A 26,221-nucleotide genomic window follows, 5' to 3' on the forward strand; every position below is an offset into this window, starting at 1 on the left:
TCTTTCTTGCACCCCAAACTCGATTAATTCTACCCAAACTCGATTAATTCTACCTGTAGGCACCATGTTTCAAATCACCACAGTGGGGGGAAAATATACAAGCAAGTAGTTTCAACCAATTGTGTCCTAAACAGCTACAACTGCAGACAACAGAATTGTCACACAACTACAAGCCATGTCCATTTCTGCATGCTGTAGGCTCACAATATTTCCTATATGTTTTACCAGGGGAGGGAATGAAAAAGAAAAGGACAGGTAAAGAATCTGCCTTTGCTCTTCTTACACACACACACACACACACACACAGGATGTAGCTGTACCCTTCTCTTGTTCTTCTGGCTTTTCTCTGGTTCCTGCCCTCCAGGCCGGCCCCCTTCCCTTCCCATTTAGAGCCCCCCGAGTTCCTCTTGCAGACATGGTCCCCAAGCAGCTGGAGGAGGAGAACCACAGCTGCAGCCAGTTGCTCTCCGCATCCATCCCTGCTTTATCAACACCACCGCCCAAGCTCCCTAGATCCCGATGCTGAAGCCCAGCTCTGGTCTGGAGATGAGGGCGGGGGAAGAGTGACTTGGCTGAGAGAAGGGAGGGCGGAGTGCGAGGGAGACAAAAACAACTTCCCTGTAGCCAATGGGCGGCGGCTCCATAGGCACCTGGCAGTCGGGTCTGCCGGCTCTAGGCTAAGGAGCAGCCCCGTCACTCCGTTTCCAGCTGACAGCTCTCTGGAGCCAGCTTCCTGCAGAGCTGGGGAAGGCAGATGCTGAGGTCGCCACACCTAAGCAACCAGCGCTCAGGACATCAGAGATCCCTGAAGAAACCAAAGCCCAGGAAGAAGACAGGGTGCCAAGGAGCCCTGTTCTCCAGGGTTCCCTGAGGGGCTGGTGGAGTTCTGTCACTTGGCAGCAAGTAAGTGCGTTTTTCTTGCTGTAGTGTCCACTCCAGGATGATCGTTACCGGCTGCTGGCTGCAGCTTTTCTACTGCCCCTTCCCGTACCCCACCCTATGCACACATTAGGGTCCCCTGTAGACAAGCAGAGGTTAACCTCCTGGACCTAACTTCTCTAAGAGGAGCAGCCCTGGGTATTCAGTCGGCTGTGCTGTGTGCATGGTTAGTCCCTTCCTCCACCAGGTAAGATCTGAAACCAAGTTCCTTTCTTAATGTGAAATTTCTAGAAGTCCTGTATAGCGATGGTTTTTCTATTACTAGTGATGGAGTATAGTAGAGTGTATTTCCAGGAATCCTACCTCTGATATGTTCAGGCATTCAGGATGAATGTACTTTTAGTACTTTTTTACATAATCATCATCAGTCCCAAAGAAGAGGGAGGAATATGACTGGAAATGGTACATTTTATTTTAAAAGCTGGGCGTTTTGGTATAGTTTGGAACAAAGGTTGTCTTGTTTTGTTTAGATTTGCTTGTTGTATTGTTTAGATCTGTAAAATATATGCCTTCTGAACATTTAGGTTTTCTTAAAAGAAGTGATGTGGCTCTGATTAAATTTTTCATGCAATACAAAGGACATTGGTTAACATATAACAAATGCTGATCTACTATGTAGGTTAATCCATACGTGGAAATTGAGTCAAGCTGAATATTGGCCAAGAAAATATTTTGAAATAGGATTGGGTGGTCTTTTTGTATTCATTTCTGGAGAATGATTTCTGGCCAAGTATAAGGAAATGGTTCTGTAATAAACAGATCCCCAGGCATTACACCTGTTATTGCATATCCTGATTAATTGTACTATGGTAAGCTGCTCCTTTTACTGGCAAAGTAAATTCCACAAAGAGAAAATTAATCAATAAATAACTATCGAATCAATGACTAGCAATGACTAATCAATGACTAGCAATGACTAATCAATGACAGAACTGGAAGTCTAACTGGAAGTCTTTGGGATTCCAAATAATAAAATATAACAGATTTTTCTATGCAAATGCAGAAAATTAACTAAGTTTTACAGTTTTACAGGACACATCAAAAAGTCATGCTAAGGACTGATGTAGATTTTATAGGAAAATAAATACCAGCGGTTCACACCTCTAATCCTGGCCACTCAGGCAGCTAAGACATGGAAGATTTTAGTTTGAAACCAGTCTGGGCAGAGAAGTCTTGTAGATGTCCTATACAATCAGCCAGCAAAATTCAGGGCTGATACATGACACAAGTGATAGGACTCCAAGCCCTGAGCAAACAGTCAGTGGTGGTGAAAGTGCCAGAGATAGAGATGAAGCCCTGGTACCAGTACATAAAATATGGAGACAGAGAGACATAGAGAGAGAGAGACAGACAGAGACAGAGACACAGAAAGAGACACAGAGACAGAGACAGAGACACAGAGAGAGACACAGAGACAGAGACAGAGACAGAGACACAGAGAGAGACAGAGACAGAGACACAGAGACAGAGACACAGAGAGAGACACAGAGACAGAGACACAGAGAGAGACACAGAGACAGAGACACAGAGAGAGACAAGAGAGACACAGAGAGAGACAGACAGAGACAGAGACACAGAGAGAGACACAGAGACAGAGACAAAGACAGAGAGAGGGAGGGAAAGATGGAGAGAACATTTTTCTAATTGTTTGCATAGAGAATTATCCTGTGTTTTTATCAACTTTTACCATTCTAGTTCTCATTCAAATTTTATGCAAAAGTTTCTTTCTTTTTCTTTTTATATGAGACTTTAGGAATCTTGAAAGGAGAAAGTAAAATTCAAACTTCTCTCTCTCTCTCTCTCTCTCTCTCTCTCTCTCTCTCTCTCTCTCTCACACACACACACACACACACACACACACACACATACACACCACTTCCACAATTTAAGCCATATTCTATCCTGTAAGCCTCCATTCTGGCAAAATCATATGTACTGCCCAGCTACTTGTATTTAAACATCTTTGAATATTCTCTAATATGCTTTAGACTGTTCCTATTTCCAGTTTTAAATTGCGGTTTAGGTATGTGATACTATTTCCTGGGAGTTGAACTTATCAAATATACTAGATACTCCTGCTCACTTCCCGGCACAGACGTTATGCAGTACATTCATTTATATAGAAGTCTAAGTTTAGGCATAAATACTCTTGACTACAGTGATTCATTCAACTCTTGTATCCCAGTATCCCAGACACTCTGATTCCCTTTCTCCCCACAGATGTGTTTAAAGTTCCAATGAAAAGATCTGAAATTTGGCAGAGCCTCTGTAAAAAAAAAAGTTAGATCTCTCTCAGATGGTATGATCAGATGACCTAGCACTATAGATTTGCCCAAATTGCACAACTAGAGGAGTAGCCCAACACTTAGGAGCTGGGTTGTCTGTCCCCCAAGCTTTATGTGGTTCAGAAATAGATAGAATAATTTATATGTAATCTCAGTGACTTTGTCAAAGTATTACAAGTCAAGGTAACAGTATTTTGTTCAATCTCTTCCTTAGGTAAGAATTACACTAATAAACTAAGTCCTATACTCTATTGATATGAGATTCTGCATTTCAAGTTGAATACATGGGGTATCTAGTTTACCAATAGTCCTCTGCCTTCCTTTTCTTTTCAGTGATTATGGTAAAAGCAATAGTGTATATGGAAACTCTTGACTTCTAGGTATCTGACTCTTGTTTCCAGTAGCCGGTGTCATCAGTTTTTGTCAGTTTGAGAACAACTGAAACTCCTACTCACTTCCAGGCACATTCACTCATCATTATGTGGACAAGCTTATAGAAACTGATCTTACAGATCTTCCTTTGCCCTAGACATTCATTCTTCTGTTATGTAGCTACCTTCAATACCAGCTACTCGATGTCTTATACTGAAATAAAAATACTCGATAGGAAATGTACTAATTACCTTACTCATGTAACTATAACCCATTTGTGCCGCAGCTTTGCAATAAAATATATATTTAAAAAGATACATTGTATTGTTTTGTTAAATGGCAACTCCTTTGTATAACTACTTAAAGATAATAAATTTTTTTGTTTTTGTTTTTGTTTTTTTTTATTGTGAAAATACTGTACAGAGGGGTTACATTACATGGGCAAGATAATGAGTACATTTCTTATCAAGCATTGTTGCCTCCTCCTTTGTTTCCCCTTCCTATTCCTTCCCATCTCCCCCCCAACCTCCATGTCCCCATATCCCCCCATCACAAAAAAAGAAAAATACCAACATTGAAAGAAAGAACTTTTGAGGTTGAAGAGAACCTTTCCTGAAGGCTTCTGGGAATATTGTTTTTTTTTTAGCTGGAGCATATCTCTTGACACAACTAAGAGCTTGATTTTCATACATTGTGTTCAATCTCTGCTTTTTTTTTCTATTCAAGTCTCCATCTTATCATACACCTTCACAGTAACCTTAGAAAGCAACTATCCCTACTGTTTATTTGGTTTTTCTACCTGAACTTACTTAGTCTGGAGTTGACTGAGAATAGCAAGCAGTGTGGACAGCTTTGAGAGTCATGAGTCAGTTTTCAAGAACAAAAATCATGACAAATTTTAAATAGAAATGTATATGATTAGGATAGAATGTTAGGTTTTAAATGGAAGTATCAGATGACACGATTTAGGAACAAATTCCCTGGACAAATGTATTGTATCATGTAGATATTTCTACATTGTCTACTTTAAATACTGAGGTGAAGCTTACAGTCCACCAGCCTCTGAGCTCCGAGCTCCTCTAGAGTATGAATGGTGTAAGTATCTGATTACAGTATGTAATTTTGGCTTTGGTTCATGTCTTTTCTCTTCCCTTGGGTCATGAGGTCTAAACTGGTTATATTTTGCTCAACTTAAAAGTTAGATTAAAAACTGCAACTTCATGGGGACACCAATATGTTCCATAGCTTCTCTGTGACATGGGATGTCTCATGTTTGGCTCTACATTTGAAGAGCTAGAGTATCTTTTGTTCACAGGAAGAATGCTAACAAAAATAGACTCCAAGTAGAAGTAAACAACCAGTTCTAAGAAGCATCCTAAGTTCTGGGAAACATGCCAATTCTGGATTTAAGGGGAAATTTTTATTGCATAGATCCAATGGCATCTAAATCTGTAGACATAAGGTCATAGGGTTGCTGGTGACCCTACAAGCCACATTCATCACAGAATCTCCATTGTATGTCTCCATCAGAGACATACAATGCATTCCTCCCTTTTGAGCTCGTACTTGGCTTCTTGTCAGATGCTTCTGGTGAAGAATGTAATTGCCTGTAGTAATTAAAATAGTTCCAAAGAGATTCTGGCTTTTGCCCCAGTATGCTTGTTTTGGTAGACTGGACATGCACATCCAGCAGGAAAGTTCATAACGTGTCACTGAAAACAAAAACCCTTATAGTGTAGCATGATAATTTCAGAGAAGCTCAAGTGGAATACTCAAAAGGAAGCAGCTTTTCTTCACATTCCTGGAACTCTTCCCTGACTCCATTGTCAAGGAAGTTATAAAAATTCATCCAGGGGAAGACATCATCTTCCAGAGAGGCCTAAATAGCTATGAAGCCCCAAAGGCTTTCCAACTTACACTAACTGAATCATAATTGAATTTGTGACCGGTGCCTATGTGAAGACTTTGATCTTGTACTTAAGTGGACCATGTCACTTTGAATGAGTGTAACAAGCACCCCTCTTTGACAGCAAGAAGAAACCTAATAAGGTCTATAACACTTGAATACTTTAGAAACTAAATTTGCTACACTGACACTGGAATTTTTGTAATGGAGAAGAGACTTGTAACTTTGGATTTGTGCTGGCATTCATTTGTTTGCTCAATCATTTACCTGGACTTTTAATTCAGAATGCCTAGATTAAAATTCTTAGATATTATAGTTGAAACAAAATGACAGTACACAGGACAGAAAGCCAAGCATCACAGTATTCCATTGTGTATATGTGATATTTTCTTTATCCACTCAACTATTGATGGCCACTTAGGCTGTTTCTGTGCCTGGAGTATTGGAAATAATGCTATAATAAACATGAAAGGGTGATATTTTTTTCCAAAAATAGTGAATATATACAATTTGTGACTACATAAATGAATCTGAAGGAATTATGCCAAATCAAGTATGCCAGTCACTGAAACATAAATGAAGTGAGCCCTTGTTATTCCCAGAAAACTGGTATCAGGATCCCCTATGTATACCCAAATCTTCACATTATGAAGTCCATTTATAAAAATCATGCAGTGTTTGCATCCAAACACACATCAAATAATTTCTAGATAACGTCATATATAATAAAATGTAAATATTTTATACTGTATGCCTTACAGAATAATGACAACAAAGTGTCTGTGCATGTTTACTATAGACTCAGTGTCTTTTTAAAAATATATTTGATCCATGGTTGGTTGAATCTGTAGATGCACAATCTATTGACTCAGAGGACCAGAAGTGTGACAAAGAGTAGTAGGATGGCTACTAGAGGTGGAGTCAGGGAGTTGACAAGGAAAGGAGATGATGCATCCATCCAAAAGAGTATGTCATTTGTAGTTGGTCCTCAACAACAGGCAGACACCTATATTGTTACTAGATGAAAGAGTACAAGTAAAAAGGTACAGTTGCTTTCTGGGAGACAAACGACAGCCATAGATAAGGTAAATTGGCAACTTGTGTTGCCATCTTTGTTACCGTTACCAACATGATAAGCTCCTTGGCAAAGAGAAACTTGGAGAACGGGAAAACTGAGGAGTTAAGGGAAACTAGGTACTCAAATAGTTGACAAGAAGGAAGAGTGTCTGGACAAGAGATGTTGAAGAGCAGAATTTGTCTCAGCAACTCTAGATTTTCTCTGTCATACTCAGGCTGTCTGATGAGAAAAATAAAAACAAAGAAATATGAGTATCTACTTGCTTTGAAAGATGATTGGGTAAAGTTTGATTTTTTTTAGCCAAAGGGATTTTTCTGTCTGGAAGAGTGTAGACGATTCCCTTCAAGGAGTTATAACCCAAGGTATTTTGAAGTTGTATGGGTTGGAAATCCACATCAGGAAATTTCTGATATTTAGTCAAGAACTAGTGTGATTGTTATCAACTATTCTGAGAGAATACTTTGTCTCTAGGAAGCTCTAAGAATCGGGCTGTTGATCAGATCATCCGGGATTTGGGATGTCTAGATTTGACACAGGCATCCATAATCACCCTCTTAGGGTCTTGGGCTGTTGAAGGATTCTTGTCCATGTCAAGCTAACACAGACCCAGCTTCTAACCAAACCAAGAGTTTGAAGCTTAGGGTTGGCCTATGATCTGCTGTCTGTTCAAAGATGTAGAATGTCATTTATGAGCCTATGAGCTTAGTTCCACTGCTGAGAAATAAAGCACTTGAAAATTCTGGGAAATGCTGTGATCTAACCACAGATGAAGAGGGTGCTTAATGAGGTCAGGTGGCTCTCGGAGGTTCTGATGAACTCTGTGGACAGACTGAGTTCTGGAAATTTTCTAACAGCAATTGAACTCAGTCCTTGTAACTCAGAAGACTCAGATGTATCAATGACCCTCAAGATCAATGGCAAGTGTTATAGTCTGGGTGGCCTGACAGGGCCTCCTTTGTGTTCCTCTGGGAAGTGAAAGAGGGTACTATTCTTTCACTTGTTGATCCTTAATGTGGCCACTAGAAAGGAATTTTGGGTGAAAGATCTCACAGTTTGGGTCCACTAGACAGAATTGTAGTAAAATCTTGGCTCATTTACAACTCGCTCATTTTGATGGAATAACAATGGATGATTCAGAAATCCTTGGGGATAATTTCACAAATGCCATGGAAGTTTCGAGAAAATCTGGAGAAGAAGCAGAAATAGATTGAATTGCTGGGTTTACCTCTCTACCCAGGGTCACTGGTAGCGTAGGAAAGACATCTGTTGTTTTGGAAGATTCATGTGGGAACATTCAGAGCAGAACCAGAACCAGTACTACTCTGTGAGAGCAGCAAGCTCCCTTTCTACTGCCTTTATTCCAATCACAGTGGAATTACCTACAGGGTCTTCAAGAAAATGTATTTTTATACCTTTTTTTATTGTGAAAATACTGTACAAAAGGGTTACAGGGTTAAACGTAATGAGTACATTTCCTATCAAGCATTGTTGCCTCCTCCTTTGTTTTCCCCTACCATCCTTTCCCTTCTACCTCCTCAACTACACCTCTCCCCTCCCCCCAACTAAATTGTAAAGTTCATTTTTCAACAGTGTCTTGTTTTTGTTTTACTGCCAGTCCTAGGTCAAGAACTAAAGGCTTAGAAACTAATCCTGAGTTTTGTGCTCAAGGCTAGCATTCAATCACTTAATAGTTCCACTTCCAGGGTTTTGGTAGTTAATTGGAGATAAGAATCTTTTTTTTTTAATTGTGAAAATACCTTACAGAGCGGTTGCAATTACATGGACAAGGTAATGAGTACATTTCTTATAAGCATTGTTTCCTCCTCCTTTGTTTCCCCTTCCCATCCCTTCCCATGTTCCACCCCCTGCTTCCCAGCTCCCCCTGCTCCCCCCTCCCCAGCCAAAATTGTAAAGTTCATTTTTCAACATAATGTCTTGTACATTTCATTGTATCCCTATCTAAACAAAGATGTTTCTGCCTGGGCTGGCTTCAAACATTGATCCTGAGTAGCTAGGATTACAGGCATAAATCACCAGTTTCTGTCTGGATCAAGAAGGTCTTATTCCCATTGATGTGTATCCTTTTCTGCAGTTGTCTACCAATTAGCTCTTCTTACAATCATTGCTCTTGTTCATGCACATTCAGGTGCAGGTAGAAAGATTTAGTTTAGTTTTCTGTCAGTGTTTATGCATTTCAAATTTTATCATGTCTCCTGATGCTGCCATTTTGAAGCTTAATGTCTAGATTGCTTCCTCCCTCAAGGAGACAGGCATTCTTGGATGAAGAGACAAACTGTTGAATCCAGACTCAACAGTGTTTGGAATTATTCTGATAATTTTAAAACTTCCCATGAAGCTTTAACCATATTCAAAGATGAACATTGAAGAACTGGCTCTACTTTGTGCACAAGTCTATCCCCTTACTGTCTTTAAATTAAAAGATTACTATTTGTTGCCATCCTAAGGCTTGAATTTAGGACCTGGGTGCTGCCTCTGGGCTTTTTCTCTAAAAGCCAGTGTTCTACCACTTGAGGCCCAGCTGCACTGCCAGCTTTTTGGTGGATATTTGGAGATAAGAGTCTCCAGGCATTTCAAAGCCAACTCAAGCAGAAGAGTCTGTGGGACTCTTATCTCTAATAAACTACATAAAAAGTCAGAAGTGGCACTGTGGCTCAAGTGATAGAGCCTTGAGCACAAAGAGATTCCAGGAGAGTGTTCAAGCCCTGAGTTCAAGTCCCAGAACTGGCCTAAAAATAAAAATAAAGAGAGAGGGGGGCGGTGAGAAGGTGGCTCAGGGGTAGAGTGTTGCCTCGAATGCATGAAGCCCTAGGTTTGAGTCCTCAGCACCATATAAACAGAAAAGGCTGGAAGTGGTGCTGTTGGCTCAAGTGGTACAGTGCTAGCCTTGAACTGAAGAGCTGAAGGACAGCATGCAGAGTTCAATCCTCAGGACAGCCAGAGGGGGGGGGGGAGGAAGGAAGGAAGGAAGGAGGGAGGGAGGGAGGGAGGGAGGGAAGGAAGGAAGGAAGGAAGAATTCTGTATTCTTTGTCTTGTATATAAGTTTATTTGATTTGCAGAAGGGAAGGGAATCACAGAAAGGCCAGATAAAAGGTGAACCAATTCAACAGTGATACTAGACATTATGTTGGAAATGAACTCTACAAGTAAGGAGAGAGAGGTGCAGGGAGAGGAAGTGCAGAAAGCAGAAGAAACTGAGGGAGGGGCTGGGATGGGGAAAGTGGCTCAGTTGCTTACTTTGCATGCATGAGGCCCTGGGTTCAATTCCTCAGCACCACATAAGCAAAAAAAAAAAAAAAAAAAAAGGAAGCAGCGTTGTAGCTAAAGTGGTAGAGTGCTAGCCTTGAGCTGAAGAGCTGAGGGACAGTGCCCAGGCCTAGAGTTCAGGCCCCACAACAGACAAAAAAAAAAAAAAAAAAAAAAAAGGAAGAAAGAAAAGAAAAAAAAATGAGGGAGGGAGTAATGCTGTTAAAAAAGAAATGTACTCATTACCTCACTTATGTAACTATACCACCTCTGCACATCACCTCTATAATTAAAAATAGAGTCTCACAGACTTTACTACATGGATTGGCTTGAAATTGCACTCCTCATATCTCAGCCTTCTGAGAAGCTAAAGTTATAGGCAAGACTCACTGGTGTACAGAAAGAATTACTTTATTAACTTACTTTGTACCAATCATTTTCCACAAATGAATGTCAAAAATGTAACACATACACATAGATAAAAGCCCATTATACCTCATCAATATGTACAAATGTGACAATAAAAGACTTGTAAGTCTTGTGGGTAGGGACAGGAGGGAGAAACGAGGAGAGAGTCATGAAAGGGGAGACATGGTTCAAAAAGAATTGCACTTATTACTGATTCATGTAACCCTAGGCCTTCTGCATAGCAACTCTACAACAACTCTACAATGCATAAATAAGACATATAATAACATACAACCATCATTAAACTTTTGCCAAATAGGATACATCAAAGTACAAATAAACCTTAAAGAATCTTTAAAGATTGATTTGGAACTCGTGTTAGCATACCTCAAATTAAAAATGCTAGCATATGCAATTAAAATATACAATAATAAGGAATAAATAAATATGACTCCACATAGGGCAACTCACTTATTTAAAACTTTTTATAAGAAAACACATTCCAATAATTTGTTTGAAGGAGTAAGAGAGGAGTTAAGGAAAGAAGGGAAGAGGCTCTGGGTAGTTTTCCATTAGACAGATAAACAGAGCAGCTTTTCCATATTTCTGAACAATAGGGAAACTTGAGTTTCAAATAAAGATAAAATCAAAAGAAGCAAGAAAAAGTGTTGGAATAAAAAGAAGTATTATCCATGTTAAACACCTGCAAATGCATGGAACAATCCAGCTAGATATGAAACAAATGGATCAAAGCATATTGTAGTTTTAGAGACCAGAGACTGAGGAACACAGGAAATTACATGACAGATATTTGCTCTGTTGTGCTGGCTGGCTTTTGGTCTTACCATATGGTACTTGGTAACATTTTATATTATACTTACCATAGGAAAAAATTCAGTTTTTCAAAACAGGATTGATATCTAGAAAGGGGTTCTTACATTGTAATTGAAGCCATCAATGGTGTTCATCTATCAATGTTAACTATCAAAGGTTATCTTATGACAGGAAATTAACATATTTGGGTGGGATGTATAGATAGTGGATTTCTAAACAGCCACCATTTTATAGCATAGTTGATTATTTTTTTAAATCAGACATCTTGGATTGCCTTTATAGCCTATTATGTTCAATAGACCGCAAGTTAGAAATTAGTGTTAGAAGAAGAAAGAGAAGCAAAAGAAACCCTTGAAAATAATTAAAATAAAATCTAGATGAGATTCAAATAAAGCAGAGTAAAAAGTAGGAACAATTAATAATTTCAGTATATTACAGATGATAATTATAATTGGTTAGTATTACTAGTATTTGGGGCTATACATAAGGAATTAAACAATATATTCTACATATTTTTCATAAATGTTAGGACACAAAATGATTACTTCAATGAAAAAACTAGTTAACCATAAAAATATTTTTATGTCATAATATATGTAATAAAATGCTATATAAAATTTTGAGTCTGTATTGCCTGATTGCATTGTTCGAAAGGCCGTGAGTTTCTTAACTCATTCTATGCTAGTATTATTGTAGGATAAAATAAGTTTTATTATTTTTCCACTTTACCACTGAAGAAACAAGGCCATGGTGTGGTGATATGGCTTGTTAAGGAAGGTCACAGTTAGTACCAAAGCCTAGATTTGAATCCAGACTATCAGCAGAGCTAAACTTCCTCCCAAATATTGATGATTAAACATTTCAAACATATTGATTGTGTACTGATTGCTCTCACCTGTAATCCTAGCTACTCAGGATGCTGAGATTTAATGATTGTGGGTCAAAGCCAGCCTGGGCAGGAAAGTTGAGGAGATCCTTATCTTCAACCACCAGAAAACTGCAAAATGGCAAAACAGTAGCCTTGAGGAAAAGAGGTCATGTACCACACCCACGCTCCAAGTTCAAGCCCCATGACAGACTAAAACAATTGTTCTAACTTATAAAAAAGTTTGAGGAACCAAAGAAACATAGGTCCATGGTTTCTCTGATTTGCAATAATTAGTATATGGCTAGTATTGTCTTAGCTGATGATCAGAATAGCTCAATAGCTATGTACATATAACCATATAAGATGATGCTAAGCAAAATGAATTCCAAGACATAGACACAAGAAGTTTTTCTTTGTTGTTGTTTTTAATGTACTATGTGATTTGTTTCTTTTGTATGTTCTGTTCCCTATGGTCTATCCCCTGTTGTCACTGTATTTGATTTTGGTACCCTGGTATTGTATATACATTTATCTGAATTAGGGAAGGGAAGGGGAACAACAGAATGGCGAGACAAAGGACAAGGGGGAATCAATTCAACAGTGATATTCACAGGACAATATGTTGGAAATAATCTGTAGAACTTGGGGGGGAGGGTAAGGGGGAAAGTAGGAGAAAAATGAGGGAAAGAGTAACAAGTTTGACAAGAAATGTACTTATTCCCTTACTTATGTAGCTGAAACCCTTCTGTATAGCACCTTGACAATAAAAAAAAAAAGGAGGGAGAAATGTATAAGCAACACCTGTATTGTCAACACTTACAGCTTTCAGTGATCTTTTCTGTCTAGGCTGTATCTTATCTCTTTCCATCTATGCATTACTCAAGTTAGGTATTATTCCTTTTTTGAATATTGTGAAAGGATTTTTTGAATAGTGTTATAGTACAATATTACAATATACTACATGCAAATTTTCATTTTAAGAAATCACTTAAAAAAGGAAACACAACACAATATGTGTTCAGGGGCTCTAATATAACAAAAAACAAAATAAGGTTCAGGGCACAAAGCCCCCAGATTTGGTGATTGATTTTCAATGACTTGTGTTATACTGATATATAATCATTCTTGTATGGACACTCACAGCCTGGATTTTTATCAAATATACATCTAAAGTTCACTGCCTATTGCTTTATTTAAAAGATTTTGGAGTGCTGGTAATATTAGGTAAGTGTTCTTCAGCTGACGCTATGCAAAACCAAGAAACGTACATATCTCCCCATGTGGCAGAAATAACTGTATCGCAAAGCTCATATAACTCATCAATGTTGTAGACCACGACAGACAATGTGCCCCATGAATGTTAGAATGTGTTTGTGACTTTAACTAAGCATCACTATCCCACACTACTCTGAAATTTGGGTAATTATGTGATCACTTAATCACAATAAAGAATTTGAAAAAAAAAGCAAGTGTTCTACCACTAAAATACGCACTCAGACATTGTATATTTATATTACATAGATTTTTTTTGCAATAGCATCTTGTTGAGTTAAAAAAGTCACATTATACATTACTTATTTGCTGCCACCCCAAATAATTGGATGCTGCTAGGTTTGCTTGATGTGGAAATTGAGTGAAGAGGCTTATCCTTGATTTTTTTCTAAAATTTTCCTAAAGTAGGTAACATGAAATGGATTTTTGCCAAATTTTATTGCTTATTCACAATATTTTTTCCCTTCTGACTCCTTTTCCTACATTCCCCCATGGAGCCTGAACCAGCTCATTATGCTCCTTAGTCATTTGTCGGAGTCTAAATTTCTCTCTCTACCTCTCTCTACAATTTCAGCAATTATTCTTAACACCTCTGAAAATTTGAAAACAGTACATCTGACCAGAAACACTTCACCATTTAGATAATTATCTAGAAGGTGATATTTGTTTACAGATTTAAGAAAATGAAATCTGCAAATATGTATGGACACTCCAAATTCTTAACAGGATGTTAACCATTGCCATCACCTTAAAGAGATACATCGTTACATCCCAGGCAGCATTTCTTTTCTGTTTCTCACCTGTAGTCCTGTCAGTTCTAGCACTTAGTAAGTTTCATTTTTTTCTTCATTCCATCTTAAACATCTAATCTTCCGTCTGAAACATTAAAATGTAACTTCATTTTGTCTTCAAAATTAATGTATTAATACTATGTTAGTATTCCAGTTTTACAACTTATTTCCTATCTACACCTTATAGATATTGTTACATTGTCTTCTGATTTTAACTTTCTCAAATAAGAAACTACTAATAATTCTTATCATAATTTCTTGGTGTAAACAATCATATACTTGTATATAATTTCCCCCTAACAGTTTTTGAGGTTTAGATTATAACTTGCTAATATTTAACTCATATATCTTAAAATAAGTAATAATAAACATAAATATTATAACATATATATATACTTATACCATATATAAGTATGTATGTATCTAGTCAAGGTTACTTTTTATTTTGTTTTTTTCATTTTTTCAAACATTTTTAAATTTTTAAATTTTTTAAATGTAATTTTATTTTAACGATGATGTCAGAGGGGATACAGTTACATAAGTAAGGTAATGTGTACCCCCTCCCTTAAGGGTACTTTTTAAAAAGTAAAATTTTTTATAAGGGTACTTTTTAAAAAATGTTAAATGATAGGTGTTATGAAATGGGTTGCCCTTGAAATCATAATCCCAAATCTCAAAAATTTTGCAAATACTTCATTATCTGTTAGTTAAAGCTATTATATGCATCCATACAACTCTTTATCCATTTACCATAAAGATGCATATAAATTCCTATTTATATATAAATATATTTTATATATAAACATATTTTATGTGTATATTAATATGTAATATATATTCAACGTAAAAATACATATTTTAACTTAATCTCTAACTCTTTGCTTTGAAATGGTTAAATGTATCTCACACATCTGAAACCAAATAAGTCTTGCTTTCCTGACCTTTGAACTAGAATTTTTCCATTTGCACATTGTCTTTATGAATGACACTCAGTGATATAACCCAGATGTCATAAACTTTTACAAAAACTCAATCTTTTTATAAAGTTAGAAATAAACTATGAAGAATTTTTTTTAAATAATAAAGCTGTTAGGAGATAGATTATTTCTTGTCAACACTTACTTCTATTTTTAACAATGCATTTGGACAGAGACACATATATGAAGAAGGATGATGGGAACGATCTAGTTCTGAATCATTCTATAAAGGCCTCCCAGAGTACAAAACAAAGCTCAGTCTACCAACGCCCCCTCCACCAGCACAGCCAGAATGCAGAGAATTCTAGGACTACAACATGCTGTACAAGAAAAGTAAAACCAAACCCATTTGAGCTATATGGCATTGTCAAATTCTATGGAAATTGTAGCAAGAGAAAATGTGTCATTTAGGGGCTAAACTTTAACATGACTGACAGGAAATAATGCCCCACCCCACCCACCACTGGTAAAATGCCAGTGGAAAATGCATTTTCTACAAGCCATCCTATGTTGGTCACCAATTAACCTGAAATTTTCCAATCTAAAATAAACTCAAATTTTTGTAGACTGTATAATTGGCTAATGCTTCAGGTTATGTGCAATGGCAAAGAATATCAACACTATGGGATAAATTAAAACACAACTTTATATTGTTTAAGTCTGAGAGGGACTAAGTTTCAGCTCAGACAACAACATCTATCAAATGGCAAAGCCAGTAGAGTGGATATTAATAGTGACTACTGGAGCAACACCCATAATCCCTCAACACTTTCTCCCAGAAAGTATTGCAAGCTGCTGCTAAGTGTCTGCTTCTTACAAAAACAGATTCTCTACCTCTCTTACTTTATCTCTTTAGATCTAAGTTCAAATGAGCTAAATGATTTGATTGGCTTGGCCAAAGTCATATCATTTCAAGACGAATGAGCAGCTAGTTATTTTTTGTGTTGTTTGGCTCACTCTGTTAGTTCTTATGCAGGAGTCTGCTACTACGATCCATACAAGTGTGCTCAATCTAGATAGTGGCCTAGCATTTTAGCTAGTATATTGTAATGTCCAAATTGGTGCTCAATATGCTAATTATCTTCTATTTTACAAAGTAGAAATTATTTTACTCTGGTACCAATCACATAAAGAAAATTTCTAGACAATATCACCTAGCATTAACTTAGTTGGTAGGCCAAGTTCTTGATCCAGTTGACATCGAAATATCAATTGCTCACACTTTTTATAAAAACTATTGTTTGCATTCATTTTGTGATATTTTCTAAAGGTATATAAATTTAGATTAAACACAAATGGGTTTGAATTTATTTTCATGATTGAACTAGCTGTACAATGATGAAGAAGTTAAGACACTGAGCAAACCCTGTCCCCTAATAAACCAAATAAAAATCGCAAGAATATTATGTGAAAAAATGAGAAAATACAATTCAAAATATCTACTTTTATGCCGTAGAAATGATAGCTACTCAGAAAGAGTGGCAATAATAACTATCAGAATTTAATGATAAATGTCGGCTCATATTCCAATCTGAAATTTGGGGAGGATAATTTCTTTTCTCTGAGAATTCAGCCCAACTGTCTGCTGGTTCTACAATTTCCAACTGATTTCCAAGATAAATGTCTTTCACTTCAGTTAACAATATAAAATATTGCTAAAACTGGATATGTTCAAGTCCAAGTATGAAGTGAGTATAATTATTGACAAAAGCTTACTTTTTCTATTCAGTTCTTTGGAAAATCACTCTAATGGACAGATTAACTATTAATCTTTCTGTGTTTTTCAGGTTTTAATGCTGTATTAAGATAGCTCTCCGGAAAGCATAGTGCCTGGACCATATTATATAAATTCCCTCAAGAAAGGCTTTTACTGAATTATGACTTAATGATTAATAATTTATAGTCTGCACTCAGCCATCTAAACGTCAGATGTGTGCCAGTTTCATTTGATAAATGCTTGCATTGCTTTGCTGTGTTATGGAAAACAAATGACTGCTAACCATTAAGTCAACAATTCGGGGTAATTTTATTCAACATCAAAATATCACAGAAAGAGTTATCTGGAATAAATGAATGTGGTTGGGAGTGAAAATGAGTTTTGAGGAAGGTAGTACTGTGGTCCAGGATTTCTGTATTGTCTGAATTATTCTTTACAGCATCTTGAAATATATAAATGATTTTAAATGATACACATGAAGAAAATTAATCTCAGGTGATGTTATTGAGGTCTCATAGCTAGTGAATAACAAGCATCAAAGGGTGGCGTGGAAACAGGGAAAGTTAAGGTAGATTATATTTAGACTATTCAATGAAGTGATACACTGAAAACTTGAATCTTTGAATCTTGAAGTTTCGAGGAACGACAGACTGCTTCCATTAAAGGGATCATCTCTGCAATAAGTTTAAAACCATTCTTTAAATCTGCTTTTAATAACAATATTTTTAACATGCCTAAGCTTCACAATGTGTGTTAGTCTTCATAATGGCTATGTAGAATTAACAGAAACAAGAATTATGTGAAGGACAAATTTGGTGGTTGTCTCCTAAAGTCCCGACCACTCTACAAATTAGGACTGGGAGATCAGGCCCAGCCTATGCAGCTTCATGAGACTTTACATCAAGAAAACAAAAAAAATGCACAATAAAAAAAATATATAACACTTCCTTCTGTGGGGAAAATTTTATTAAATCACTACCGCACAATTTCACCAATGCTTTACTTCTAATTTTTAGATCCTATGGTACTGTGCAACTAACTCAATACAAGGACTTTAACATTGGAAAGCTCCTAATTACAGGCTACTGATATAAACAATGAATGCTTGTATCCACTGCAATCATGTCAATGAACAATCCATGAGTTCATACTTCCCATTGCTAGTTAAGAGAATGATTTAATACTCAAATCAACATATTTAATATTTTGAAAGCTAATGAGAGTTTCTCTTATCTCAAACCAAATGGGTCCTGCCTTCAAGTCACTGATTGTCATTCATTTTTTTGTGACTAAGAAGAGAATCTAATTTCTTTTCCATGTGGCAATCACTCAAACACTTTGAAACAGTAAATTTCCTCTTATATCATTTTTTGGTTGTTGTTCTGGCTATTATAAATATTATACCTCAACTTAGCGCTACCTGTCATTTTATTAAGCTCAATATTCTGGTCCCAATTTATGAAATTCCAGTATATGTACATGCTCATGATCTAGCACCAAGTAGATTTCCTCCTCCAACTTCTGTCAGTATAGGTTAAGATTATATTACCTTTCTTGGCAGAACATGATAGGTAGTATTTGTATTGTAATTAAAGTTAAGTAGGATTTCCCAGACATTTTATCTCTGCCACAAAAGCATATCCCTTCTCTATTTTACCTATGTAGTCTAAATTTCCAAGTCTTATATATTTTATATTTTTCTGTTAAATTTGCTCTACTATTCTACACTACAAAATCTTATCACACTCAGAAACATTAAATTTGCACCTATTTATAAGCCAATTGATTTTTTATTTACTTGACTTTTTGCCCATATTTTAAATTTTCTGTCTTTTTTAAATAAGAAAGGAAATCCAGTTTTATGGCTGACAAAAGAGATGCAAGTTTAATAGGTAATAGGTAACCTGGTTTTCTCAGAACATTAGCAAAAGTTTGAAATTTGAACAGTCTTCCTATGATAAATATTCATACAGAGATAGAAACTAAAGTTGAGTATAACAAAGAAAGAAAGGTAAAACTTTAAAAAGTATCAAAGTTAAAACTTGGGTTAAAATTTTCCCATATTCCTGATAATACAGCTCTGTGGGAGAATACTTTATAGTTCTGTGGGAGAATACTTTCGAAGCATGTGTCAGGCCCTTTGTTTGATCATCAGCACTGCTAAAGACAAAATGACACATACTAAATTTAACCAAAGGATATAACCCAAAATATACAAATAAAAAATAAGAATGGAGTAAATGTATACAACAAAGATTGTTTAGAGAAAAACAGTTACAAATGAACAACTCATAGAGTAATTGTATTTGATCAAACTAAAGATAACACATCCTTTGACCTCTTTTGTTACAGTAGAAAACTTGAAAGCCAAAGTTCAGATAAACAAAACTTTCAAGCAATGAGCAAGTGAATTGAACTAGCATAAAATTATAAGGTAGAACATTAAATACAGTTAAACTCAGAATAATATTTTTATTTACAAAATTCAGAATGATGTTCCTCAAATGTACTTATTTAGACATTGGCTTCTATTTTCTTTTTTTAATTTATTTATTTTTTTATTGTGAAAATACTGTACAGAGGGGTTGCAATTACATGGGCAAGATAATGAGTACTCTATTTTCTTTTTATTCTAACCTTGTGTGATATTACTTATATTTTCTTTAAAAGCCCATCTTTTACATTAAACTGAAGAAAATTAATTTCTTATAGGTACAAAATTGGAAATGTTGGTGTCGCCAAAACCAAAGGGCCTTGTCCCTTTCACTAGAGAGTCTCTTGATCTGATAAAACAACGTATGGCTAAGAAGCACCATGACGACCACGAGGAGGAAGAGTTAGAACCAAATCCAGACTTGGAAGTTGGCAAAAAGCTTCCATTTACTTATGGAAATCTTTCCCAAGGAATGATGTCAGTGCCTCTGGAAGATGTGGACCCTTATTACTATGTAAAAAGAAATGTGAGAACTAGTGGAAATTATTATGAATACATTGTTATTTTTCAAACATGCATAAGTGTAATTGAGATAAGAAACAAAAAGTGAATGGCTACTATATTAAGAATAAGATACTTTATTTGGGGAATACATTTCAGATTTCTATCAAAATTGACATCAGACTGACTGTATACCTTGTTTTGGTTATTTTACTTTTTACCTTATATACTGGTACACCTTACTATAGACTACTTGCATTATGGACATTAACTAGTCATTTGAGGTTCTTAATTTTAAACCAGCAAAGTGTCTAGAATAAATTCCTGTTCCATCTTTTTATTATTAATACTACTATTATTTTATTGGCTATTACCATAGAGGTTGGATTTATTTGATACAAAATTATTGTTGATATTATTAATGATTATTCGTTTGCTTCTTATAGACTTTCATTGTATTAAATAAAAAGAGAACAATCTTCAGATTCAATGCATCTTCCATCTTGTGCACACTTTCTCCTTTCAATGTTATCCGAGGAACCAGTGTTAAGGTCTTGGTACATCCATATCCTTTATGATGGGTTTGTCCTCTGTGTTAAAAATGGGGCCAATTCCAGATTCAACTGTTGTGTTACTGAATTCTTAGTGCAGAGATGTTTGCTTTCTCATTGGTATCTCACTCAAATTACCATGGAGTTGGAATAGATAGAATGTATTGTATGTTTAAAAGTACATTTAACAGGGCTGGGAAGGTGGCTCAGTGGTATAGCGCTTGCCTTGCATGCCTGAGGCCCTGGGTTCGATTCCTCAGCACCACATAAGGAAAAAGAAAAAAGCTGGAAGTGGCGCTGTGGCTCAAGTGGTAGAGCGCTAGCCTTAAGCTGAAGAGCTGAGGGACAGCGCCCAGGCCAAGAGTTCAGGCCCCACGACCAGACCTCCCACCAAAAAAAGTACATTTAACAAATATTAATTCCATGATTTATCAATGAAAATCATAAAATAAGTTATGAAAATGTTTGTTATTTGTATTTATATAAATCTGACCAAAATTTAGTTGTCTAATGTTTTTATGACCTTTTTATCTCCTTAACTATAACCTACCTTTTTCCAGTTGTTAATTTTGATCAGTGTTCTCACTGATGGTATGATTATGACCTTGAGTAGCCCACCAAAATGGGTTCTAACAATAGAGTAAGTTGTATAATTTTATTACGTTTAATATCATCTCCAATTATACTTTAGTTTTTAAGATTTTAATAGCATAAAATTACATAATGTGTTACATATTACAATATCATGTAATTTTATATTTATGTATACTTCACATGTGATTATATATCTCTGGAATATAAAACATCATTTATATAGGTATAGTAAATGAATTTTCCCCAAAGAAATCTATAAAACTCGTAAGTCTATGTCAATTCATTAATTTTAATTTTCCTTCAATCCATTCGTAGATACTCTCTCACTTTTTTCTTTTATTTTTTTTTGAGTCAGGTCTTGCTATGTAGTACGGGCTGTCCTAATTGTGTTCCCCTGCTTCAGTCTTCTAAGTTCTGGGTTCATAAGGATGTGCTCTTAAGCCCTCGTCACAATTCAAATACTTCTAGCTCTTCATAGAGTCAACTAACTTAAGAGTCTTCAGCTAACTGTAGAGGTCAAAGAAATCTTCCAGTGGGGTTTTATTTCAAACCTAGTTGCTGATTCATTTAACACCTTAGTCTCTCAACTCTCAATCTTTGCGATCACATACCTGAATTCTTCTAACTCAAATCAGTCTTATTCATTAAAATATTATCAATTAAGAAACCATTAGAGTTCTAATCTCCTTCTCTTCTCTTTCCTAAGACTTTCATTAAACTACAGCAATGGAAAGGCCCATTGAGTTTTCTAGAAAAGAAGGCTTTCTTGAAGTTAACTCCTGAGCTTTAATGATTCTTAAAATTAGTTGACTTTGAGAGGCTACTTTGATACTGAGTCACCAAATTCTTTGTGTATCCATAAAGTTAGACCTTGAATTTCCCTTTTATCAATTATTGTGTAATTCCCATGTGGAGCAAAATGGACACATGATATGCTTAAGCAAATAAAACTGAAAGGATCTCACTTCAGAGTGAGGACATTTTGATAGCATTTGTCCTGTCTAAAGCTCTAAGCTCAGATTCCTTGGCCCTTGTATTTTTATCATTGCCTGATATGTTGATGATTTGTTACTTTGGCCTACCAAACAGACATTTTTTAAATCCTTTTAATGACTTATTTTCAAATACTAAATAATTACTAACACATAGTATTTTAGTGTTGACAATATATTGTTCTCACTTTTAATGTTTATCTGAAATTATGTTTTTTTCTGCAGGAATTCTTTGCTTGGAATTTACACATTTGAAATACTCATAAAAATCATTGCCAGGGGTGTTTGGGCAGGACCTTTTTCTTTCCTTGGAGATCTATGGAACTGGCTGGATTTCAGTGTAACTTCATTTGAGTGGGTATTTCTTCAAGTTGCAACATCTTACTCTTTTGTTAAAAATATCTACAAAGCCGGGCGCTGGTGGCTCACGCCTGTAATCCTAGCTACTCAGGAGGCTGAGATCTGAGGATCGCGGTTCAAAGCCAGCCAGGGCAGGAGAGACCGTGTGACTCCTATCTCCAATAAACCACCAGAAAACCGGAAGTGGCGCTATAGCTCAAGTGGTAGAGCCCTCGCCTTGAGCTGAAGAGCTGAGGGACAGCGCCCAGGCCCAGAGTTCAAGCCCCACGACCGACAAAAAAAAAAAAAAAAAAAAAAAAAAAAAAATCTACAAAGATTTCTGCTTGTAAAACTTCAAAGATTAATAATTATTTCATAAGTGATATTCATATAGAATCTCAGGAAGTTGTTTATAAACTTTAAAATATGAGATAAAAATGAAAGGAATATATTCCGGTTTTTGTCTTGAAGTTCTCTTTTTAAGTGAAAAATTCCCTAAATCTCTAGCTGTGGATCCTTTATATTTTGCTCTCAGTTCTTAATAAACCTTTCATTAAGCTATACTCTTACGATGATATAAGTATCCAATTAAGGTATTTTAAAAACACATTCTATGTACTGTCACATGAAACAATTACTTCATGCTTACTATTTCAGTACTTCCCTTTTGTATTCTGTTTTATATGTGGAAATGACTAGTGATATAAAATTCTTGTTAAAATAATTTTAAAAGATACCCTGTACATTTTTATATTATTTAAAAAAATACTCTTTTAAAACAGTGTAGGCAATGACTGCCATAGTATGACTACTTAAAAATAGCTAATGCATTGGGCGCCAGTGGCTCATGCCTGTAATCCTAGCTCCTCGGGAGGCTGAGATCTGAGGATGGCAGTTCAAAGCCAGCCCACACAGGAAAGTTTGTGAGACTCTTATCTCCAATAAACCACCAGAAAACTGGAAGTGGCATTGTGGCTTAAGTGGTAGAGCTCTAGCCTTGAGCTGAAGAGCTGAGAGACAGTGCACAGGCCCAGAATTAAAGCCCCACAACCAATTAAAAGAAAAAAAAGGCTAATGCCATTGTAATTATTGTTACTGTTTTCTACGATTACTACTATTAGTTCTGTTCATGGGTCCTCCAGTTAACACTTAAGGTAATTTAACTAACACTTAGCATTTATTGTGCCTCTCTATGCTTACTCTAAGAACTTCACAGTAAAAGCCTCAGAGTTGAGAAGTAATATCTCTGTTTTACAGAGGCAATTGAGGCAATTGTAGAAAGAAAGAGTAGGCAAATGTCCTTTGTCACATATCTAATATGTATGGATCTTACATTTTGAGTCAGGAACCATAGGCATAGAGTACTGGCATTGCCATCACTAATTAAAGAGAAAATATGTTAGATGAACTTCATTCTTAATAAAACTCAGGTACTGTTTTCCTTTAAAATATTAACCATATTTTCAATAATATTTTATTGTTTTCATAAACAACAAAATGTTATGAACATAAGATACCATATTTGGTAATGAATTTAGAGTATCGAGTGTTGTACATTTATGTATTCACGTTGTAGATTATTAACTAACTGATTAGTAGCCAGTTCTGTGAAGGAAAATATTTAGATATACAATTTAAAAAAAACTTTTAAGAGTCCTGAAAGCCAAAGATTAGTAGCATAGTTTCAATATGACTTCTAAATAACTCAAATTTACTTCCGCAGACTTATGACCAGGTACTCATTTCCAAACCACACTCCGTTGTTTAAAACTATAAGAAGTTTGAGAATTTTGAAAGTTATTCCTTTAAACCAAGGTAAGAAGTGGCATTAGATTTCTTCTCCTCATTATTTTAGATGGTTCCATGTACTCTTCTCATTTGAACTCTCTTGTTTCTCAGAGAAAATGTAAAATTATAGAATGTTTCTACTTTGAACCTATGAATCACTTGATTCTTTTAATGTCAAGGTAGGAATGGCAAGAAAAAGTCATTGATGGTTATTTATGTTGTGTGGATTCAATAGTTTTGCTATCCCAAATATAAATTATTCAGTTATGCTTTCGTTGTTAATGATTTATTTTACATATTAAATATGAAATTATAAAATGTTCCTTTGGAATTTTAGAGAAATAGTATGAACAGGTATCTATTTTTTCTCATTGCTCTCCTCATTGTATCAAGCAATATAGTGAAATGAACAAAATAATAAAGCAAATGTCCTTGTGTTCAGTGCTTGAGTCAGATGCAATGCTACAAAGATCAGATGTTTCACAAATGAAGCAGAAAGCTGTATTCATAGTAACAAAAGTTGTGGAGCACTTGGTACAACATTCTTTCCTGGCTCATGCATCCCAACATCTAATATCTATTTTATTGTTCCCAAACATTAAAAACAGATAAAGGCTAGGGATGTGATCCAAGTCATAGACACCTACCTAGCAAGTACAAGATCCTGAGTTCCAATCCCCAGTATTGGAAATGAAAATCAGGAAAACAACTTTATTGAGAGTCTTTAGGCTGTTGTAATTTAGAAGTAGTTTGAAATGACTGCACAAAACAATGAATGTATTGACACCAAAACAAGGCCTTTAAGCAAGTTTCTCAGCATGGAAAATGATAGAGAAAAGTAGAGATACCAAGTATGTAGCTGGAATTCAGGCTGGGAAAAACAGATAGAGAATGTAGAAATGGATTCATAGCATATTAATATCTTTAAAAACTGTATTAGATGCATTAAGCAGATTAAATTTTAGGACTTTGAATTAACATCTCAACAAATGTGTTTAGCAGTAATGCTCTGCAGTTTGGGAGATTGACCAAATCCAGTGAATTATCAGTAACTTGGGGAAAAGTAGCTCCTGCTGTAACTCCTTTCCATGCCCTGAAAATCTGAGAGGATAAACTTGCTCTTGAAACACATACAACATTGTTTTAGGACCAGATGTAAAGAGTATAAATGAAATCCAGTGAAGTTAATATAAGGAGATACACCTAGAGTGAGACCAAACAGGCTGATAAACACCACTTGCTTTTTTCTTCAAAGGAGAATAAACAAGTACATGCCAGAAATTGGGACTATAATATAAAAATACTTTGTAAATAACATAGAGAAACACATTATTTTAAGAATGTCATTATTACTCTTATTAGAAGATGTGCATAGGAAAAGAACAAGGAAAAGAAATTGTTTTACAGTCTCAATAAAAGAAAACTCAGACTCTTTCAAGAAGAAGAGCAAAAGAAGACAATAAAATAGGCAAATACCATAGTTTTAAGATGAAAATATGATGCTAATTTCAATACCCTAATGAATATGAAATGAGAAAAAAGAAAAAAATACATGGTGTAAAGGAAGCCTAGAGAAGTTGTGGCTCAAGAAATCATGAAGTTCAAAACAAAGGAGGAGGCAACAATGCTTGATAGGAAATGTACTCATTACCTTGCTCATGTAACTGTAACCCCTCTGTACAGCATTTTCAAAATAAAAAATGTACAAAAAAAGAAAAAAGAAATCATGAAGCTCTGAGTTCTGCAAAAAGTAACTAAAAGTAAAAGAAAGATGCAATTCTAACAATAGATGAAAGAGGTATATTTTGTTATAAATATATAAACAGGTGTAAATATATTGACAAATTGCTCAATATCAGAAAGCAGCTATATTTTCTCATATATTGCTATAGTTAATGTCTTAAATATTCACAGACGACAAAATAGGAGAGCAAGGGAAATAGAAGAAGGAAAGATGAAAATGTAGGAAGGAAGGAAGACAAAAAGGAATGAAAGAAGGAAGGAAGGAAGGAAGGAAAGAAGGAAGGAAGGAAGGAAGGAAGGAAGGAAGGAAGGAAGGAAGGAAGGAAGAAAGGAAGGAAGGAAGGAAGGAAGAAAAAAAGGAAGGGAGGGAGGGAAGGAGGGAGGGAGGAAGGACAAGAGGGAAGGTATAGAAAAAAGGAAGAAAAGTAAAAATATGTGAAAAAGAAATTTATGCAATGAAATATTAACAATAGTATCATCTAAGATACACAATTACTTTATGTTTTTACTTTTTTGTTTATTGTCTGTTTTCAGAATTTAGTCTATTATTTGACAATTAAATCCAGT

The 26,221-nt window shown here is 35.6% G+C and overlaps 1 protein-coding gene across 2 annotated transcripts in view; it reads left to right on the plus strand.

Moving 5' to 3' along the window:
- The first annotated feature begins 671 nt into the window (after nucleotides 1-671).
- Scn7a (sodium voltage-gated channel alpha subunit 7) overlaps nucleotides 672-26,221 on the plus strand; it is a 68,408-nt gene continuing 42,858 nt past the window's right edge. Inside the window, exons 1-7 of one of the 2 annotated variants that reach the window (XM_070021619.1) lie at nucleotides 672-903; nucleotides 16,783-17,015; nucleotides 19,425-19,672; nucleotides 20,094-20,211; nucleotides 20,748-20,838; nucleotides 22,010-22,138; nucleotides 23,847-23,938. In XM_070021619.1, the coding sequence (XP_069877720.1) occupies nucleotides 19,439-19,672; nucleotides 20,094-20,211; nucleotides 20,748-20,838; nucleotides 22,010-22,138; nucleotides 23,847-23,938 (664 nt within the window). In that variant the 5' untranslated portion in view covers nucleotides 672-903; nucleotides 16,783-17,015; nucleotides 19,425-19,438. The remainder of the gene's footprint in view (nucleotides 904-16,782; nucleotides 17,016-19,424; nucleotides 19,673-20,093; nucleotides 20,212-20,747; nucleotides 20,839-22,009; nucleotides 22,139-23,846; nucleotides 23,939-26,221) is intronic. The other variant, XM_070021612.1, reaches the window with a different exon arrangement.

This window comes from Dipodomys merriami, unplaced genomic scaffold (assembly GCF_024711535.1).
Source record: "Dipodomys merriami isolate MVZ:Mamm:240054 unplaced genomic scaffold, mDipMer1.0.p SCAF_1, whole genome shotgun sequence".
NCBI lineage: Eukaryota > Metazoa > Chordata > Mammalia > Rodentia > Heteromyidae > Dipodomys > Dipodomys merriami.